General features: G+C 48.2%; 1 protein-coding gene across 1 annotated transcript in view; it reads right to left on the bottom strand.

Moving 5' to 3' along the window:
• The window catches only part of SNRNP200 (small nuclear ribonucleoprotein U5 subunit 200), a 32,418-nt gene extending 17,384 nt beyond the window's left edge, over positions 1-15,034 (bottom strand). Inside the window, exons 1-20 of the mRNA XM_003421999.4 lie at positions 14,900-15,034; positions 14,248-14,411; positions 12,389-12,560; positions 11,452-11,644; positions 10,925-10,980; positions 8,998-9,096; positions 8,492-8,644; positions 8,260-8,359; positions 8,002-8,138; positions 7,347-7,430; positions 6,956-7,129; positions 6,379-6,516; positions 6,021-6,176; positions 5,213-5,383; positions 3,373-3,566; positions 3,038-3,161; positions 1,711-1,860; positions 1,345-1,455; positions 701-832; positions 253-441 (exon numbers count right to left, since the gene is read on the bottom strand). Coding sequence (XP_003422047.1) covers positions 253-441; positions 701-832; positions 1,345-1,455; positions 1,711-1,860; positions 3,038-3,161; positions 3,373-3,566; positions 5,213-5,383; positions 6,021-6,176; positions 6,379-6,516; positions 6,956-7,129; positions 7,347-7,430; positions 8,002-8,138; positions 8,260-8,359; positions 8,492-8,644; positions 8,998-9,096; positions 10,925-10,980; positions 11,452-11,644; positions 12,389-12,560; positions 14,248-14,411; positions 14,900-14,944 — 2,742 coding nt within the window. The 5' untranslated portion in view covers positions 14,945-15,034. The remainder of the gene's footprint in view (positions 1-252; positions 442-700; positions 833-1,344; positions 1,456-1,710; positions 1,861-3,037; positions 3,162-3,372; positions 3,567-5,212; positions 5,384-6,020; positions 6,177-6,378; positions 6,517-6,955; positions 7,130-7,346; positions 7,431-8,001; positions 8,139-8,259; positions 8,360-8,491; positions 8,645-8,997; positions 9,097-10,924; positions 10,981-11,451; positions 11,645-12,388; positions 12,561-14,247; positions 14,412-14,899) is intronic.
• Positions 15,035-16,732: the final 1,698 nt, after the last annotated feature.

A 16,732-nucleotide genomic window follows, 5' to 3' on the forward strand; every position in this document is an offset into this window, starting at 1 on the left:
TATACTATATCATTTTCTGAGAGTTTGTGGTATTTCATCATAAAGACAGAGTCCTTTGTAAGATCTTGGTAACAAGGGAAACTATGGGCCACAGACCCAAGAATCTTCTGAGAGTTTGCCTACAATGAAGAAGATGGAGGTGCACGGATAGGTAACCCTGGATGCTTGCTGCCCAAGAGCACAACAGGGACCATCCCCAGGTACCTCAGCTGACCTAGGACAGGCAAGAAGCTCCAAGGGCGGAGCCCCTACCTTCGCGTTCTGGACGTTCCCCAGCACGATCTCTGCATTGAGCATGTCAGGCAGCTTGGACACCATCTGACTCTCAATAGGGAGCTGCTGATTGAGCAGGGACAGGTAGTACTGGAGCTCTCCATGAGACGTGATGAGTATGCCTTCACCCTTGGTGTCGTACTGAGGTCTTCCGGCACGTCCCAGCATCTAGGTCAGAGACAGTACACCAAGACCTAGGCCACAGAGACTCTGGGTTTGGTTCAGGGCCCCTACCTGTAAAACTCGGCCTTCGTTTGGTCTTGCCCACACCCTTCCATTTCACGTACAAGGGCTATGCCACAGAGCTTCTGGGTCTGGTTCAGGGCGCCTACACTGTAAAACCTGCCCTTCGCTTAGTCTCTCCCACATCCTCTCATGCCACGCACAAGATACCTTTCCTCGCTGAGAATGAACACAAAGGCTCTACCTGCAGAATGTCCAGAGCTCCCAGTTCTGTCCAGCGCCCCTTCTCAGGACTATACACCTGGGTGCCTTTGATGATGACTGTATGTGCAGGGAGATTCACACCCCAAGCCAGAGTTGCTGTGGAAACTAAAACCTACAGAGGCAAAGCCAGGTAAGAAGGAAAACAGCTATCATCATCAGAGGGTTAGTATCGCTGGCGTCTCTAAGCAGCTGGCCTCAGAGCTTCCAGCAGGACTGAGGTCTCAATACTTGTTAATACAACATAAAGCATAAACAGTTCTTCATCTATTCACCAATTAACATTTCAAGGTTCCAGAGGTACATGAGTCATAAATGCAGACCTATATATTAATCAACTGAAGGTTGGAAGGCGATTGAAGATATAGGCTATCCTGACATTGAGAACGAACAGGATCCTGACCTCACAAACCCATGTTTGGAGCTCCATTGTTACCAAAGCGCTGGCTTTGCTCCTCAGACACTTTTCCTAAACTCACTCATCTTCCCTTCTACACTGTAAGCTATGCTTATTGTCCCTGCCACAGCCTTTCCGAGCCAGAGACAAACACACGGCCCAATCTCTGACACTTCAGGTCTTCTGAAGCCTGAGCCACTTGCTCCCCCAAAAGCTTTGTCCTCCCTCACCTGGATGTGTTTGTCAGCAAAAAGATCCTCCACAAGTGTTCGGTCAACTCTGGTCATGCCAGCATGATGAATGGCAAAGCCATACGGCAGAAGGTCCTTCAGCTCCAGGTTCTGTGGAACAGAAATAGAAGTTAAGGAGGGGAGCCTTCATGTGGGAGCTCTCCCAAGGAATAAGTAAATACCTTCGTATCAGAGCAAATAAAATGAGAGCCCACCTTCTGACCTATCCCACGGAACCACATCCACGTCATCAATCTTACCCACATGAAACAACAGCACCACAACACAGGCCTAGGGGAGTCATCTGGGACCTCCAGCAGGCCAGTCACCTGGTGGGAATAAGAACCTGGGCCTACCCCTCCTCACCTTGCACTGTTCAGCTTCAGTCCGAAGGACTTCTGTGGAGGCTGAGCCCTCTCTCAGAAACAGACCCAGAGTGTCCTTCTCCAGACACATGTCCCGGATGGCCCTGGCCGTCTTCCCAGTCTCTTTCCGGGAGTGGACAAATACCAGTACCTAAGCAGAAACCAAAGTTTGCTCTAGCCCAGAGACAGGCTCCACAGGCACTCTCCAAGCCCCAAGCACCACCCAACAGGAAGCAGAGGCTGCACCATGGTACGGCCAGAGGCCAAGGTCTTGAAATGAGGAGAAACTGCAAGAGCGAGAGCAAACTCAGGAGAAGCCTAGCAACAGAGCTGGCAAGACTCTAAAGATAAAGAGTCCTGGCTGGAACTACGAAACTAAATATAGTATGGATGCAAACTCAGGAATCTCATTTAAGAATTTGTGTTCAAGCACCTACTAAAATTCTAAATCATATGAAAAATCTGTCTGCAAAATATCAGCCATAACATTACATGAAATGAGTATAATCCTCTAGGAAAAGACTTAGGAAATAAGTCCTCACATGAGACTGGTAACCACTTTGTGGAAAATAAAAAGTCCTCCAAGTATTCAGTGCCAAGGAAAGATTTCTATTCATATACACTCATATGCTTCTTTTCGGCAAATGAAATAAACTATCACTTTTCCTTGCTTTTTCTTTGTTAACGTGGTTAAATTCCGCGCTCAATTAAAGAAACTGTATTAGACTAACTTTTGGTAAAACGTCCTTTCACTAGTTTTTATTTTTCATCGTTATTTTTAGTGCAAGTCACCCCAAAAATTTTACGTATGCAGTCGTATAAATAAAAGCACACTGTCCTACAAACTCAGTAATGCAGACAGATAAACTGATTATCTGGGCCCAGGGCTTTCCTTTTCAGGGTCTTTTGAATTACAAATTCAATTTCTTTAAGAGTTATAGGACTATTTAGGTTATCTATTTCATCTTAGCTGAGCTTTAGTAGCTTGCGCTTTTCTAGGAATTGGTCCATTTCTCCTAACTTGTCAAATTTGTAACATTCCCTTATTACCCTCTTGATGTCTACAAGACATGTAATGACATCCTATCTCTTTCACAATAACTGGGGATTTGTGTTGTTTCTTCTTCTTTGTCAAGCTTGCCTGATTGTCAGTAAATCAAGAATTCATAAGGACAGAGTTCAAAACTCACAAGGGACCATGAACACACCTCAAAACTCACAAGGGACCATGAACACACCTCAAAACTCACAAGGGACCATGAACACACCTCAAAACTCACAAGTGACCATGAACACACCTCATAACTCACGAGGGACCATGAACACACCTGGTTTTTTCCAGCATGCTCCATGATTTTCTCATAGACTATTTCATTCATGATCTGGAAACGCTTGATGGCTTTCTTCTCTGTGATACCCACATAAGTCTGCTCCAGAGGCACTGGGCGGAAGCTAGAAGCCCAACAATTAAACAAGTGAAGCTGCTGGCAGAGAATACCAAGAGAGTAAAACAGTCCTCATGGCCCCAGAAGCCCATGTATCTGAGATTCACACAGCAAAACTCAAAGGCCCTTTTAAAACCAAATCAATAGAGCTCTTTGGAAAAGGGGGAGGAGAGCAGGAAGGTTACCCTAGTTTAACTTTCCCCAGTCTTCTCTTATACCTGTTATCAAAGTAGAAGAGGCCCTTGGCAGGATCGACACGCAGAAAGGTGGCCACATCTTCGTAGTTGGGGAGAGTGGCACTAAGACCAATGAGTCGGACATCTTCTTGAGTCATCTCAATGTTTCGGATGGCCCTGGCCACCAAAGCTTCCAAGACAGGACCTCTGTCGTCATGGAGAAGATGGATCTCATCCTAGGAACAGGAAGGGCAGCACACTGACTCTAGGACCACAGGAATCTAGCCCCCTTCCCTGAGACTAGTGCCATTTTGTAGGCATATAACCCCATTATATAACCTAGTAAAGAAAAGAGAGCATTCCAATTCAGGACTTGTTACACACCCAAAGACTAAAGATAACATTCATCGTGAAAAACTCAAGGAAATAACCATAAGCTTTTTTGCCCATGTTCAGTGAAACACAACAACTCACAGTAACAAAATACGATACTTCAGGTAAATGAGCTCCTAACTCTACTCAAAAGTAAATTTTTTTACTAAAATGGAAGCTTCTGATCAGGCCATACTTACATGAAGTTATCTTTACCAAGGACCCTTACCAAGGCAGTTATCCTTACCAAGAACAAAAAACAGTATGCATCAAATGGTAAGTTCACATGGTCTAGACCAGTGTTTCTTAAATTTTAGCTTGCATAAAAGCACTGACAGGTTTTGTTAAAATGAAGACGGTATTTCAGGAGGTGTGCGGTGGGGCCTGAGATTCTGCATTCTAACAAGCTCCCATTCAACAATGCCCTGGCTGGTCTGCAGGTCGGGCTTTCAGCAGCAAGACTCTAAAGCCAAGGGCTGGCAAACTTTTTCTTAAAGAGCCACACAGTCAACATTTTATGCCTGTGAGTCATACAATCTCAGCTGCAAAATAGTCAACTCTCCAATGCACAAAAGCAGCCAAGACAACACACAAACAAATGGCCCAGCTGCGTTCCCAAAAAACCACTTTACTTGTAGGACAGGTGGCCCGAGTGCCAGTCCCTGCTCTACAGCACAGGAAAGCAACGTGGAGGGTCCTCTGACGCACAGTCCATCATTCCCTTCTGGGTGCTTCTGCAGCTACAGAACACAGAACCCTGGCTCCTTTACTCCGTGAACAGAAGCTACTAAAGCCCTGTAATGCTCTCGGAGGACACAGTTAGCTTTCCGCTCACTTTGATTTCAAAACATTTCAGACAAAACAATATAAAGAGTATGACGGACACCATGCACCTACTGTGAAGTTTCTCAGTTACACAGATTTTCATTTAACGGTAACAACGAAGCCCACTAAGGAAAGGCCCTGAAGAAACAGTCAGTGTTAGCACGCCCATCTCCAGGACCGGTCTCCACACTCTGTAAGTGTGCCCTCCTCCAGGACTAGCCTATACACCCACGGAAGCTTGTCCTCCCCGACCAGGACCAGTCTCCACACTCTGTAAGTGTGCCCTCCTCCAGGACTAGCCTATACACCCACGTAAGCTTGTCCTCCCCGACCAGGACCAGTCTCCACACTCTGTAAGTGTGCCCTCCTCCAGGACTAGCCTATACACCCACGGAAGCTTGTCCTCCCCGACCAGGACCAGTCTACACACTCTGTAAGTGTGCCCTCCTCCAGGACTAGCCTATACACCCACGTAAGCTTGTCCTCCCCGACCAGGACCAGTCTTCACACTCCGTAAGTGTGCCCTCCTCCAGGACTAGCCTATACACCCACGTAAGCTTGTCCTCCCCGACCAGGACCAGTCTACACACTCTGTAAGTGTGCCCTCCTCCAGGACTAGCCTATACACCCACGTAAGCTTGTCCTCCCCGACCAGGACCAGTCTTCACTCTGTATGCGCCCTCACCAGGATGACCAGCCGCACCAGCTGGGTGTAGGTGCGCTCTCCGCCCTTTCGAGTGATGATGTCCCACTTCTCGGGGGTGCAGACAATGATCTGGGTGGCACTGATCTCTTCCTTGCACAGCTGGTGGTCCCCGGTCAGTTCAGCAACAGTGATGCCATACGTGGCCAAGCGCTGGTGATAAAAGGTATGTCAGGCAAGAGGGCTTGAAGGGGGCCACATAACCTTGCCTTTTAGTCTGGGAAGTTTTAGCCCAGGGTATTGAATAGCTACCAACCCCTCCGGTAACTATCAAGTGAGTCAGATTACATAAGCATATGCTCCTAAAATCAACCCAGCTTTATACTCAGGCAAATAAAGCAAGCAGAGATCTGAGAGCTCTGCGCTCAAGGGGGGGAAATGGAAACCAGCAGGTAACCAGGACCATCCCTCAATAATGGAAATGATCCTGCTATGGAGAGCATGAAAGAGACAGCAAACCCCTGTAAAAGTGCAACACGGGCTCAAGACAGTTCTGCTTCAGAAACTCTGTCTCTGGGCCAAGTCCCAACTTTGGAATGGGAAAAAATATCACTGCCTAAGGTATTCCAGAAACACCCTAATACAAGAAGCAAAGCTGCACCATGCCTGTCTCAGTACTTCGACAGCTGCACTCAGCGTCTTCAGCAGCAAAGTTCTCCTCCTTCACCTTCCCAAAGCTGCCCACCAACCCCCCCTCACCTTCCCGAAGCTGCCCACCAACCCCTCACCTTCCCAAAGCTGCCCACCATCCCCCTTCACCTTCCCAAAGCCACCCACCATTCCCCCTCACCTTGCCAAAGCTGCCCACCATCTCCTGCACCAGGGAGCGCATGGGAGCAACGTAGATAATCTTGAAGTCATCCACGTTGATGGTCCCATCCATGTTGATGTGTTTTCCTATCTCTCGGAGCATACACATCAGGGCCACGTTGGTCTTTCCTGCACCCTAAGTCAAAGGCCACGGATAAGAAGCCACATTTACCTGGTTATGCTCACTGCCCAAACTACCGTGAGCTTTTCGCTACAATAGAAAATAGAGCACGTCGTGGGATTTTTGTTTTGAGGCGGGGTGGGCAGATGGAGAACTAGCCTGCCACCAGAAACACAGCCCACATTCCACAAGAAAACACAGCCGGGGCAGTGCTTACGGTAGGCGCACACAGCAGCAGGTTCTCGTCTGTCTCCAGGGCAGCACGGTAGAGCTTACTCTGGATCCGATTCAGCGTTTTGAAGCCCTCAAATCCGGCCTGGGCATATTTTGGCAGCTTCTCCACTGGAAGCAGTTGCTGAAAGGAACAAATACCACTCACGTCAGCTTGGCAGCACTCCTGAGCAGATTGTTTCTGCAGGGCCGTCAGGATTTCATTTCCTGGCAACCTCCCTGCATAACTCTCCATGGAAGGCCAGTCCAGAAAGACCAATAATGTCCCCCAGGCTCAAGATCATAATGGGAAAACCCTGAAGCAGCTTCTACCCATTGCTGTCAAGTCGATTTCGACTCATAGCGAACCTACAGGACAGAGAACGGCCCCATAGAGTTTCCAAGTAGCGGCTGGTGGATTTAAACGGACAATCTTTTGGTTAGCAGCCACTACACCACCAGGGCTCCTTCTGGTTCTAGAATGATCTATCTATGAGACACAGCCACGTTTTGATCAGTGGGTTGAAATCCAAATTGGAAGTGAGGTGAACTGAGTGCAAGGCTAAGAAAAGCAATTCACTCACTTCTTCTGAACCAAAAGGCTTGGGCTTCAGAGCAGGCACATGCACCTCTTCATAGCCCTTGCGCTGGCGACGGAAGGACCCATCAGGGAGCTGACAGCGTTTATTGGCCATGAAGTGGCTCCCCTGGGTAAAAACCAGGTCCTCCAAATCCAGAACCTGCCGTGGGGCCAGTGCCTAAGGATATGAAAGACAAAGACACAGAGAGAGAAGACACTCAACAGAAGAGCTTTCTGTGCGTCACACCCCTGGAGCCAACCCCGGTAACTAGCTCTTCACACAGACAGCCCTGGAGCCACCCCCGGTAACTACCTCTCCACACAGACAGCCCTGGAGCCGGCCATGGTAACTACCTCTCCACACAGACACCCCTGGAGCCAGCCCCGGTAACTACCTCTCCACCCTGGTCCAGATCCATGGTCTCCAGGTCTGTGTCCATTCGGGACTGACGCACGCGCTCTCTCCGGCACCTTTCCTCCTGTAGTTGGAGAGATAAAAAGAACTAATAATTGTCTGCCATCCTAGCTTCTTGTCCTGTTCAGTGCCTGTTTAGCTAAGCTTGACTAACAACATGCTGCCTAGGAAGTCCCAAAACAGAAAGACTGCCTTTCACGTTCAGATACCTGCCACAGAGACCACCAGGATGATCAGAGCAAACAAGCTTCTCTAAAGCGACAACGTGCAATATAAAGATGTCAGAAGTACAGCCTCTATAACTCAGCATCGACAGCTACCCCAGAGGTGCAGGAGTGTGGGTTCTGTGTTAAACTAACACTTGTGTTCCCTGTATTTCAGTTTTTTAAACAGAGAGTGGCCCACAGAGTGCTGGTGAGGACAGCAGCTTGATGGGTTCTCAACCACAACCAACGTGAATGCATCCATTCTAATCTGTGCCCACTGACAAATCCCAAAGAATTCAGAGAAATACATCACTCCTTAAACTCTCTCTTTTACGAGGAATTGAGCTTACGTTGCAATCTTCTACCCAGTTTCCCTTTGTCAAAGTAAACAATCCAGCTCAGAAATCAGACAAACCAACCAGCTCTCACCCGGATCAGATCCTCCTTCTCAGTTTCATGGAGCTGGTAGAGGAACCTGGACAGCTCTGGATCAGCTTCCATCTTTCCCATGATCCTTTCCTTTTCAGGTTCGCTCTGGGCACTGGCCAGCAGGGTACAGTACAAAACTGCCGACATCAAAAGAAAAAACGGAACCAACCCTCAACCTAGGTATAGAACGGAGGAGGGAAAAGCCAAACAGGCGCCAAAGTGTGAAAGCAACACAGCCTCCATCGCAGGCCCACTCACTCATCATCCTGTGCTGCCGCAGCACTTTGATAAAATCGAAAGTGTTGAAACCAAGGAGCAGGACAAGCTGGTTCTCACACTCCCGGTCATCACTGGCTGTCTGCAGGGAGAAAGCAACACCAGCATGAAGGACGCAGCCATCTGCTTCATTCATTGTCCCCGTCTTCTAAGATCACTGAACACAGAAACGTGCAGAACAGAACCACAGAAACCCTGTCCTTCTTGGCCACACCTTCAGAATCTCCAGCACTTCATCTGCTTTCTTCTGCGACACAATGGCGTCATCGTAGAAACGGCTGAGCTGCCGCTGCAGCCAAAATGCATCAATGTCCCGAGGGTGCAAATCCTTCTTCTTGGAACTCATCAGTTCACCTGAGGCTACAAGCTAGAAAAAATAACCGGGTACTCAGTTCACCAGATCCATTTGCCCCAAGTGCTTTCTCATCACCTGAGGCAAAGTTCTACACTCCATCCCGTAGCTGATATTCTTCTGAGAGTTTTCTACCGGGAAAAACTCTGTGACACTGAGTTTACACTAAGATTTCATCGACACACGCCTGGGGAATGAACGATAACTCAGTAAAAACCTTAACAAAATCACGTCACTAAATGTTCATCATGGCTCACCCTATCAATAGGTTGCTCGATAAGTAACGTATAACAGGACGCAGGCATGGGGAAGGAGTCCTGTCCCCAGAAATGACCTAGCCTTGCAGCAGCAGGAAAGAAGGTACTTACGTTAGCCGAGAGGGTGCAGCGCACAACTGCTTCATCCCCTTCCATGTCATCGTCAGACGCCTCTTCTCGAACCTCCCCGTACACGTCTTCATCGCCTTCCTGTGGAGATGGTCCCAGCCTCAACCCATAATCAGGAGCTGATCCTGGCATCACCACAGAACCTCGAGTCACCCAAGATCAGCTCCATGGTTACAGCAATGGCTTTGGGGACTGCCATGGATTGAGCTGTGTCCCCCCATATTTGTCTAGGTCACGATTCCTGGTATTGTATGATTCTCCACCATTTTCTTATCTGATATGATTTTTCTACGTGTTGTAAATCCTATTACTACGATGTTAATGAGATGGTTTAGCAGCAGTTATGTTGATGAGACCTACGAAACTGGATCGTGCCTTAAGCCAATCTCTTTTGAGATATAAAAAAAGAAAAACAAGCAGACAGACATGGGGGGACCTCAAGCCACCAAAAAAGAAGCACCAGGAGCACAGTGCGTGCTTTGGACCTGGGTCCCTGCACTGAGAAGCTCCTTGATCAGGGGAAAATTAATTACAAGGACTTTCCTCCAGAGAAAAAGCCTTCCCCTGGAGGTGACACACTGAATTCAGACTTCTAGCCTACTAGACCATGAGAGAATAATAAACTTCTCTTTGTCAAAGCCATCCATTTGTGGTATTTCTGTTATAGCAGCACTAGATGACTAAGACAGGGAGGAACCAAGAGCTTACTGAAACCAAGGTGAGCCTTATTCCAGAGTACACTGAACAGAACGGCCTCGCTATTCTAAGTCTGCCTGGCATGGATTCATCGGATGCTTCCACTCTCGCTTCTACTTCTCTCCTTAGGCGGCCACGAGGGCGGACAATGGAATCACAGCCTCTCCCTCTCATACGCACAATCGGTACTTTAAAAAAAAAAAAAGGCTATTAGGCTAACAGGAGAGAAGAGCTACACAGAAGCATGCTTAGAAAGCCGAAACTGATGCAGAAATGTAGAGACCACACTGTATGCACAATACTGTATTTTCAGTACTTAGGCACAGCGTCACATTTCAGGCAGGTACTTAATAAATAAATAAGCAAATAAATAATATTTGCTAAATGAATGAGTTCCTGTGAGAAAAACATTCTTTTAGCCTGCTACTACTTAAAATTATAAAAGCCCGCAACCATAGTGCACAAAGGGGGTTAGCAGTCATCCACTTAAATCATCTGACAGAAAGGGCCAAATGACCTCCCCAAAATACAGGACTGAAATACAGATCTCCTTCTTGGTCTCAGGTTCAGTGCCCTTCCTTCTTGCTCTCCCTTGTTATCCCTTTTTCCTGTCCTTACATAAAATATTCAAGAGCTGGCATTTTATCTTTTAGGAGCCAAACCCATTCACTGAGAACTCTAAAGCAACTTAAAACTTTTTTTTCAAGTGCCCGACTCATGCTCCTTTGCACATATTTAGGACGTTCTGGTGAGCTGGTCAACGTTAACCCCGGCGGTGGCTTCAACTGTGACTTATTTACTCAGGGTAAATACGCATTCTTCTGAAACTGAGAGTAGAACACGGTAGTGAAAAAATAGAAGATTACTATGGCAGTGAGATTAGAATGCAAAAGTTAAACGACAATCTTCTAATTTCGTAAGAAAAACAACAGAATACACCGTCAATGAAGGTATTCACTGGACTTTATCTCGTCTTTCTTTTTGTGGTTCCAGCTGGTTTGTTATAAAACATTATTAACTTAAATTTGTTTTACAAAACCTGAAGATAACTAACAGTTTTTTGGCAAAATTATACTTAACGTCTAAGTTTAACGCTCACACAACTCCATAAAATGTATGTAGCTCAAACTAGAGAGCGTCTTTACACCAAAAGTCGTCCCACTACTGTGAGAACTTCAAAACCGAGAATACACTGGGTCCATTTATCACTCACCTCTTCATCAGACTCAAACTGCACATTCACACCGTATGTCTCGTCAATGTTGTCATCTGAAACGATGAGGGATGATAAAGAAGGGGCAGTGGACGGCTAGTGGAACAAGAGGCACCATGGGGCTGACTTTCTCAACGGCCTGATTTGACTCTTATCAGGCTAGGTCTGTGGTCTTCGGACTCAGGAACACAGACACGTCAACACAGGTCATCAACAGAGCTGCCACCTGTGCTGCGGCTGCAGAGGCCTCCTCCAACCTGCTAACCTTGGAGTCACCCCTGCTCCACTTGCTCAGTCACTCAAGCCCCAGGTTCTGACCAAGTTTTCTCCCACACTCCATACAACACAAGGGTCTCAGGAAAACCCACAAGAGACAGCTGTTGGAATCTAGGAATTTTGGTGTCCATCAATCATAGCTCTTCAGTAAATACCAAAAAGGTCATGGGAACTCACTAACACTTAAGGTTTTAGTGAACGATGCTGTAAGATGCACATTTGGGGGTCAAGGACACAGGGAGCTCGGTTACCCATGTTCTGGATCTCCTTGTCTCCACCGTAGTCTGTGATCTTCTTGCCCAGGTTCACCAGCACGTGGTATCTGGTATCATCTGTCTGACCCAGCAGCAGGTCAATCTCCTTCCGCCTCTCCTTGTCCCGCAGCTTTTCGTTCTTCAGGACAGCTAGAACTTCATCAGCTGCACCACAGAGGATATCGCGTGGCTGGTGGCAAAAAGCAGAGACAATGTAGAAGGATGACACGCAGACCATCGCTGACGAGCAGGATGTGAAGAGCTGCACCTCGTCAAAACCTGCAGGATCCCAGGCCCAGACCAGGGTCATTAACGCTGACCAAAAATGCCACTTGAGTCACCTAACTGAAGAAACATTCATGTGCTTCTAAAAACCACAGGTAGCTGGTCTTAGGAAGCAGAGGGATACAACCTCCACAACAGTCTGCCAGGTCTCCAGGTGGTAAAGGCATTCTGCAGTCACCCCCGCCCCAGCTCACCAGAGTTTTGGTAATTCTTTGACCTCATCTCCTTTACCATCCACTTCACTGGACCCTCCAGAGACTCACGGTCCTCAACTTAATCACACACGTGTAACAGTTAACAGCACAGCTTCTGGAGACAGACTACCTGGGTTCATCCTGGCTCTGCCAAATACAACCTCTGTGACTTGGGGAAATTACTATTCTGTGCCTCACGTCACTCTTCCGTAAAATGGAAAATGAGTATTAACGGCACCTTATCTCACAGAGCGAATGTGAGACCTAAAAGAGAACAGGCACAGAAAGCGCCATCCCACATGAAAAAAACGGTCACTTAACGTGAGCCACCGTTATTAGTCCTTCTGCCAACTGGTGTGGCCCATACAGGCAGATCCAGAGACAAGGCTCTTCAGTGATCCCAGCTGTGACCTTCTCCCTTCCAAATGCTGGTCCTCACGCTCTGGCTGCCTCACCTGGTCCCCGAGCGCAGCCTGGATGAAGCTGAGCAGCACCTCATAGGTCTCCCGGGTCTCCTTAGTTTTGGGCTTATAGATGATGCCCACCATCTCGTCAATGCCCTCCGACAACAGGGTATAGCCCTTCATCTTGTTGATGTCATGCCGGTCCTCGTCACGCTTTCTTCGCCTAATGGACACACAATATGATGTTCAACAGAGAGAAGATTCCCTCGCCAAGCGAAGGCTAAATCAAACCCACACCCCTCTTTTTCAGTTTTGTGATACACACCTATATCTGAAAAGAGAAACCTGTACCTCAGCAGATGATTCCCACTTGACCTTAAGTCCCTAGCATGAAACATTTCTTGATGGGACTCATCGACAGAAAAGGAGCCCTATGGTGCACCAGCTGCGCTAATTGATACAATGAGATAGCCTCCTCATTCATTTAAAAGAATCACTTCGTATGAAGATCTTATGTAACCCGATCCTGGCTAGTTTTTCACCTCTCATAGACATTTCCTTTTCCTAGCCAGAGAAACGGAAGCTCCAAAGGAATCCACTGCTCTTGACTCCTGCGGTGTGAGGACTGATTTTATGTGGCCTTTCTAAGCATGGTCTCATAACTTCCACCAAATGACTGAATGTGACTACAGAAAGAAAGTGCTTGTGGTCCACCAAGGGGACTGGACAGCTTGCTAAAAATGCAAATAAGGTGTGTGGCACCCGTGGGGGTGGAACCACGCACATACGGTACGTGGCCCCCTAATGAGGAGACTATCAGTTTTGCCATCCCACCATGCTTAAAATGAGCTCATCCCAGAACAGAGCGGGGCTTCACTACCACCAAGAAGAAGAGATGGGAGCAGAGTGCATCCTTTGGACATGGCGTCCCTGCGCTGAGAACCTCCTAGACCCAGGAGACAGAGAAAGAGAGCTCCAATATCGGAGACAGTGCTGCAGCAGGGAAACGGCAGCAGCAGAACCAGGAGACCAGCACCAGACAATACGGTAGCCACTGCAATGAGTTATCGAACTCAGCAGAGCAGCAGACAGCTCCTGAGAGGGCTGGCCGGTGTCAGAACTGGTAAAAAGACTGGAGGATCAAGGGCTGTCTGACCTCCATCTCATAGCGATCAGCTGGCTGATGCTGATGGTGAAGCTCTCCCTAATCATAAAGTGAGACAAAAAGGAAGGGTGACACTGCCACCATGCCATTCTTACAAACTCCCAACAAGGTACAATAAAATTGGAAAAGAGGTCATATGCTGCAAAATGGAAAACTAATAATCTATTCACTCATTTCAAATATAACTACTTTAATCAAGAGTGGGCCTAGGAATTTTTGAGACTTTATCACAGAGAATGGAGGAAACACAGAGATGTTCGGAAAAAAACGGTGAGATAAAGTTCAATCATTGTCTAGGTTTTGAAATACCTCAAAAAGTAAAGAAAACTAAAAGGAAACAAAGCACCTTTAGTAATATGACCGCTAAATGTTAGTTGTAACAACAAAATAGCTGGGAGTAGGCAAAAGCAGAAGAAAGAAATTGAGGTGAAAAGTTAAGAATGGAAGAAGAAAAGTTACTGAGACAAGGAAACTTGAAAATACCCCATAAGAAAAGATCTGTATGTGGACCAGAAAGAGATTACTAAAAAAAAGTAACAAAGAGTTATTTTCCACTGCAAATGTACTCACCTAGGCCAAAGACCCTTTAGCTCTTGCGTTCTGTGTTTACCTTCACTAAGATAATTTAATAACCACCGAGGTCTCACCTTGCACCAAGCATTTCTGCAAAATATACTTGAAACTCAAATGCTAAAGAAAACACGGGCTCTAAATGTGAAGAAAAAAGCTTTCCCTTGGTACTCACTTGGCTCTTCTCTCCTCCTGCATCTGCGGCTTGGTCCGCTGAGCTTTATCCCCCATCCGGGTGCCCTCCAGCTTCCCAACCAGAGACAGCACCTCTCCTGTGGGTTCATCGCGGCGGGTGCGGTCAATGAGCGAGCGGTCAGCTTGGAGGACGAGATTCGAGTTCTGGAAAGATCACATTGTCGGAGCTCTGACGTGAACAGGGCCAGCTGCTAATTACGGGGACAAGAGCTGGTAATACCTCAGGACGGGCCGAGGCCACCAAGCGCTAACAGTCCCCAGACGGAGTAAATAAACAGTTTCCTTCAGAAGCGACGGCACCGCGCGAGACTGCGGCGGACCAAGGGCCGAGTTCGGCTCTGCGCTCGGCCCGTCGAGCGACCTGACCCCCCGCCGCCCACACAACGCGCGACGGCCGGCCTGGGCGGCGAGTGTCCGCAGGGCCCGGCCGGCGCTCAGGGGCCCGGGGAAGCCCTCCGAGGAGGCCCCGGCCGTCCCGCCCGCCAGGCCCAGCGGGCGCCCACAGGCCGTGCAGCCCCACTTGCGCCCGATTCAACCTCCCTCCACCTTCGCGGCTCGCGCGCCGGCCTTCCTCGGCCTCTCGCTCCCCACCCGGCTCCCTCGCCCGGAGTCTTCCCCTAGCCCTCACGCACCGCTTTGTACTCGTACTGCAGGCTGCGGGCGGTCACATCCGCCATGACTGCAGCTCAGCCGGGCCCTCAGGGCTCCGCGCCGCCGCACCACACGCCGCGAACCGCCGCTCCCGTTGCCACAGGCCGGAAGACGCAGGAGGGACGCCCTGAGAGGAAGACGGGAGCTCACTTCCGCTTCCGGGTCGCGCGCAGAGAGTGTGGGGAGGGCACGTCTCCGAGAGGTGGGCGGGGCTGGCGCCTCTGAGTCTCCGGTTCCCCGGATCCCGCGACCCCTGCACTCTGGTTCCTGCGTCCCTTCCGTCGGCCTTCTGGCGCGGCGGACTCAGTGACTCTACTTCCCCACCCCCTACCTGCGGCCCTCAGGTCGTAACGGAACGTACACCTGTCCAGCCCGCTGTGCTGACCTAGACCCTTCTCCACCCGCTTCTTCCTCTGACTCTCGCCCTGTGAGGTAGGCACTCTAGGAGACTGATCACCCCCTTCTCCGCCTGAGGAACCCGAAGCACCCAGCGAGCGGGAGTTAGTCTGTGTAATGGCTACTTTCCTTTGGGTTCCGCAGCTGTATTTAACTCAGAATGGATCAAAGACCTAAATGTTAATCTTAACACCCTAAAATTCCTGCAAGACAATACAGGGAGAAAACTGTGGGACCTGTATAAGAATAGGATAACACATACAACAAATGCAGGAAGAAAATAGATAAATGGGCCCTCGTAAGGTTAAGAAAAAAAAAAAACTTACCCTCATCAAAAGACTTTATTGAAACAGTAAATAGACAACCTAAAGACTGGGAAAAAAAATCTTTGGAAATGACTTCCAAAAAGGGTCTAATCTCTAAAATCTATGGAAAACTGCAACAGCTCAACAGCAAAAAGGCAACCCAGTCACGAAATGGGCAAAGAACGTGAACAGAATCTTCACCAGATAGGACATCTACGCAGCCAACAAACATATGAAAAGATGTTCAAAAGCATTAGTCATTGTTGTCAGGTGCTGACGAGTCAGTTACAACTCATTGCGACCCTATAGGGCAGAGTAGAACTGCCCCATAGGGCTTCCAAGGAGCGGCTGGTGGATTTGAACTGCCGACCCTTTTGGTTAGCAGCCGAGCTCTTAACCACTGGGCCAAGAGGGCTGTCCTTAGCTGTTAGAGATGCAAATGAAAACTGCAATGAGAAACCCTCTTATCCCTCTCCTCCCCCAAAAGTGGCATTGATTAAAAAAAAAAAAACAGGTAACAAATGTCGTCAAGGATGTGGGGACACTGAAACCCTTATCTGTTGCTGCTGAGACTGAGAAATGTAGAACAGTATGGCGCTTTCTCAAAAAAGTAAGAATAGAGCTGTCGTATGATCCAGCAACCCCACTTCTAGGTATAAAACCAGCCTGTTGCCATCGCGTTGATTCTGATTCATAGCGACCCTACAGGACAGAGTAGAACTGCCCTGTAGGGTTTCCAAGGCTGTTACCTGTGTGTAAGCAGACTGCCACATCTTTCTCCCGCAAAGTGCTTCTGTCAAGATTTACAGCCTTGGAAACCCCATGGGGCAGTTCTACTCTGTCCTACAGGTCTCTGTGAGTTGGAATCAACTCAGCACCAGGTTTGGTTTTTTGGTTTTTGTTTGTTTTGGTTTATACACGTGGACCTCTCGACTACATTTATGGAAAGAAACAACGGAGAAGCTCAACATCATCAGTAAGAACAAAGCCAGGGGCCAGCTGTGGAACAAACCATCAATTGCTCTTATGCAGGTTCAAGTTGGAGCTGAAGAAAATTAAAACAAGCCCAGGAAAGCCAAAGTACAACTTTGAGTATATCCCACCTGAATTTAG

This window comes from Loxodonta africana, chromosome 15 (genome assembly GCF_030014295.1).
Source record: "Loxodonta africana isolate mLoxAfr1 chromosome 15, mLoxAfr1.hap2, whole genome shotgun sequence".
Classification (NCBI taxonomy): Eukaryota; Metazoa; Chordata; class Mammalia; order Proboscidea; family Elephantidae; genus Loxodonta; species Loxodonta africana.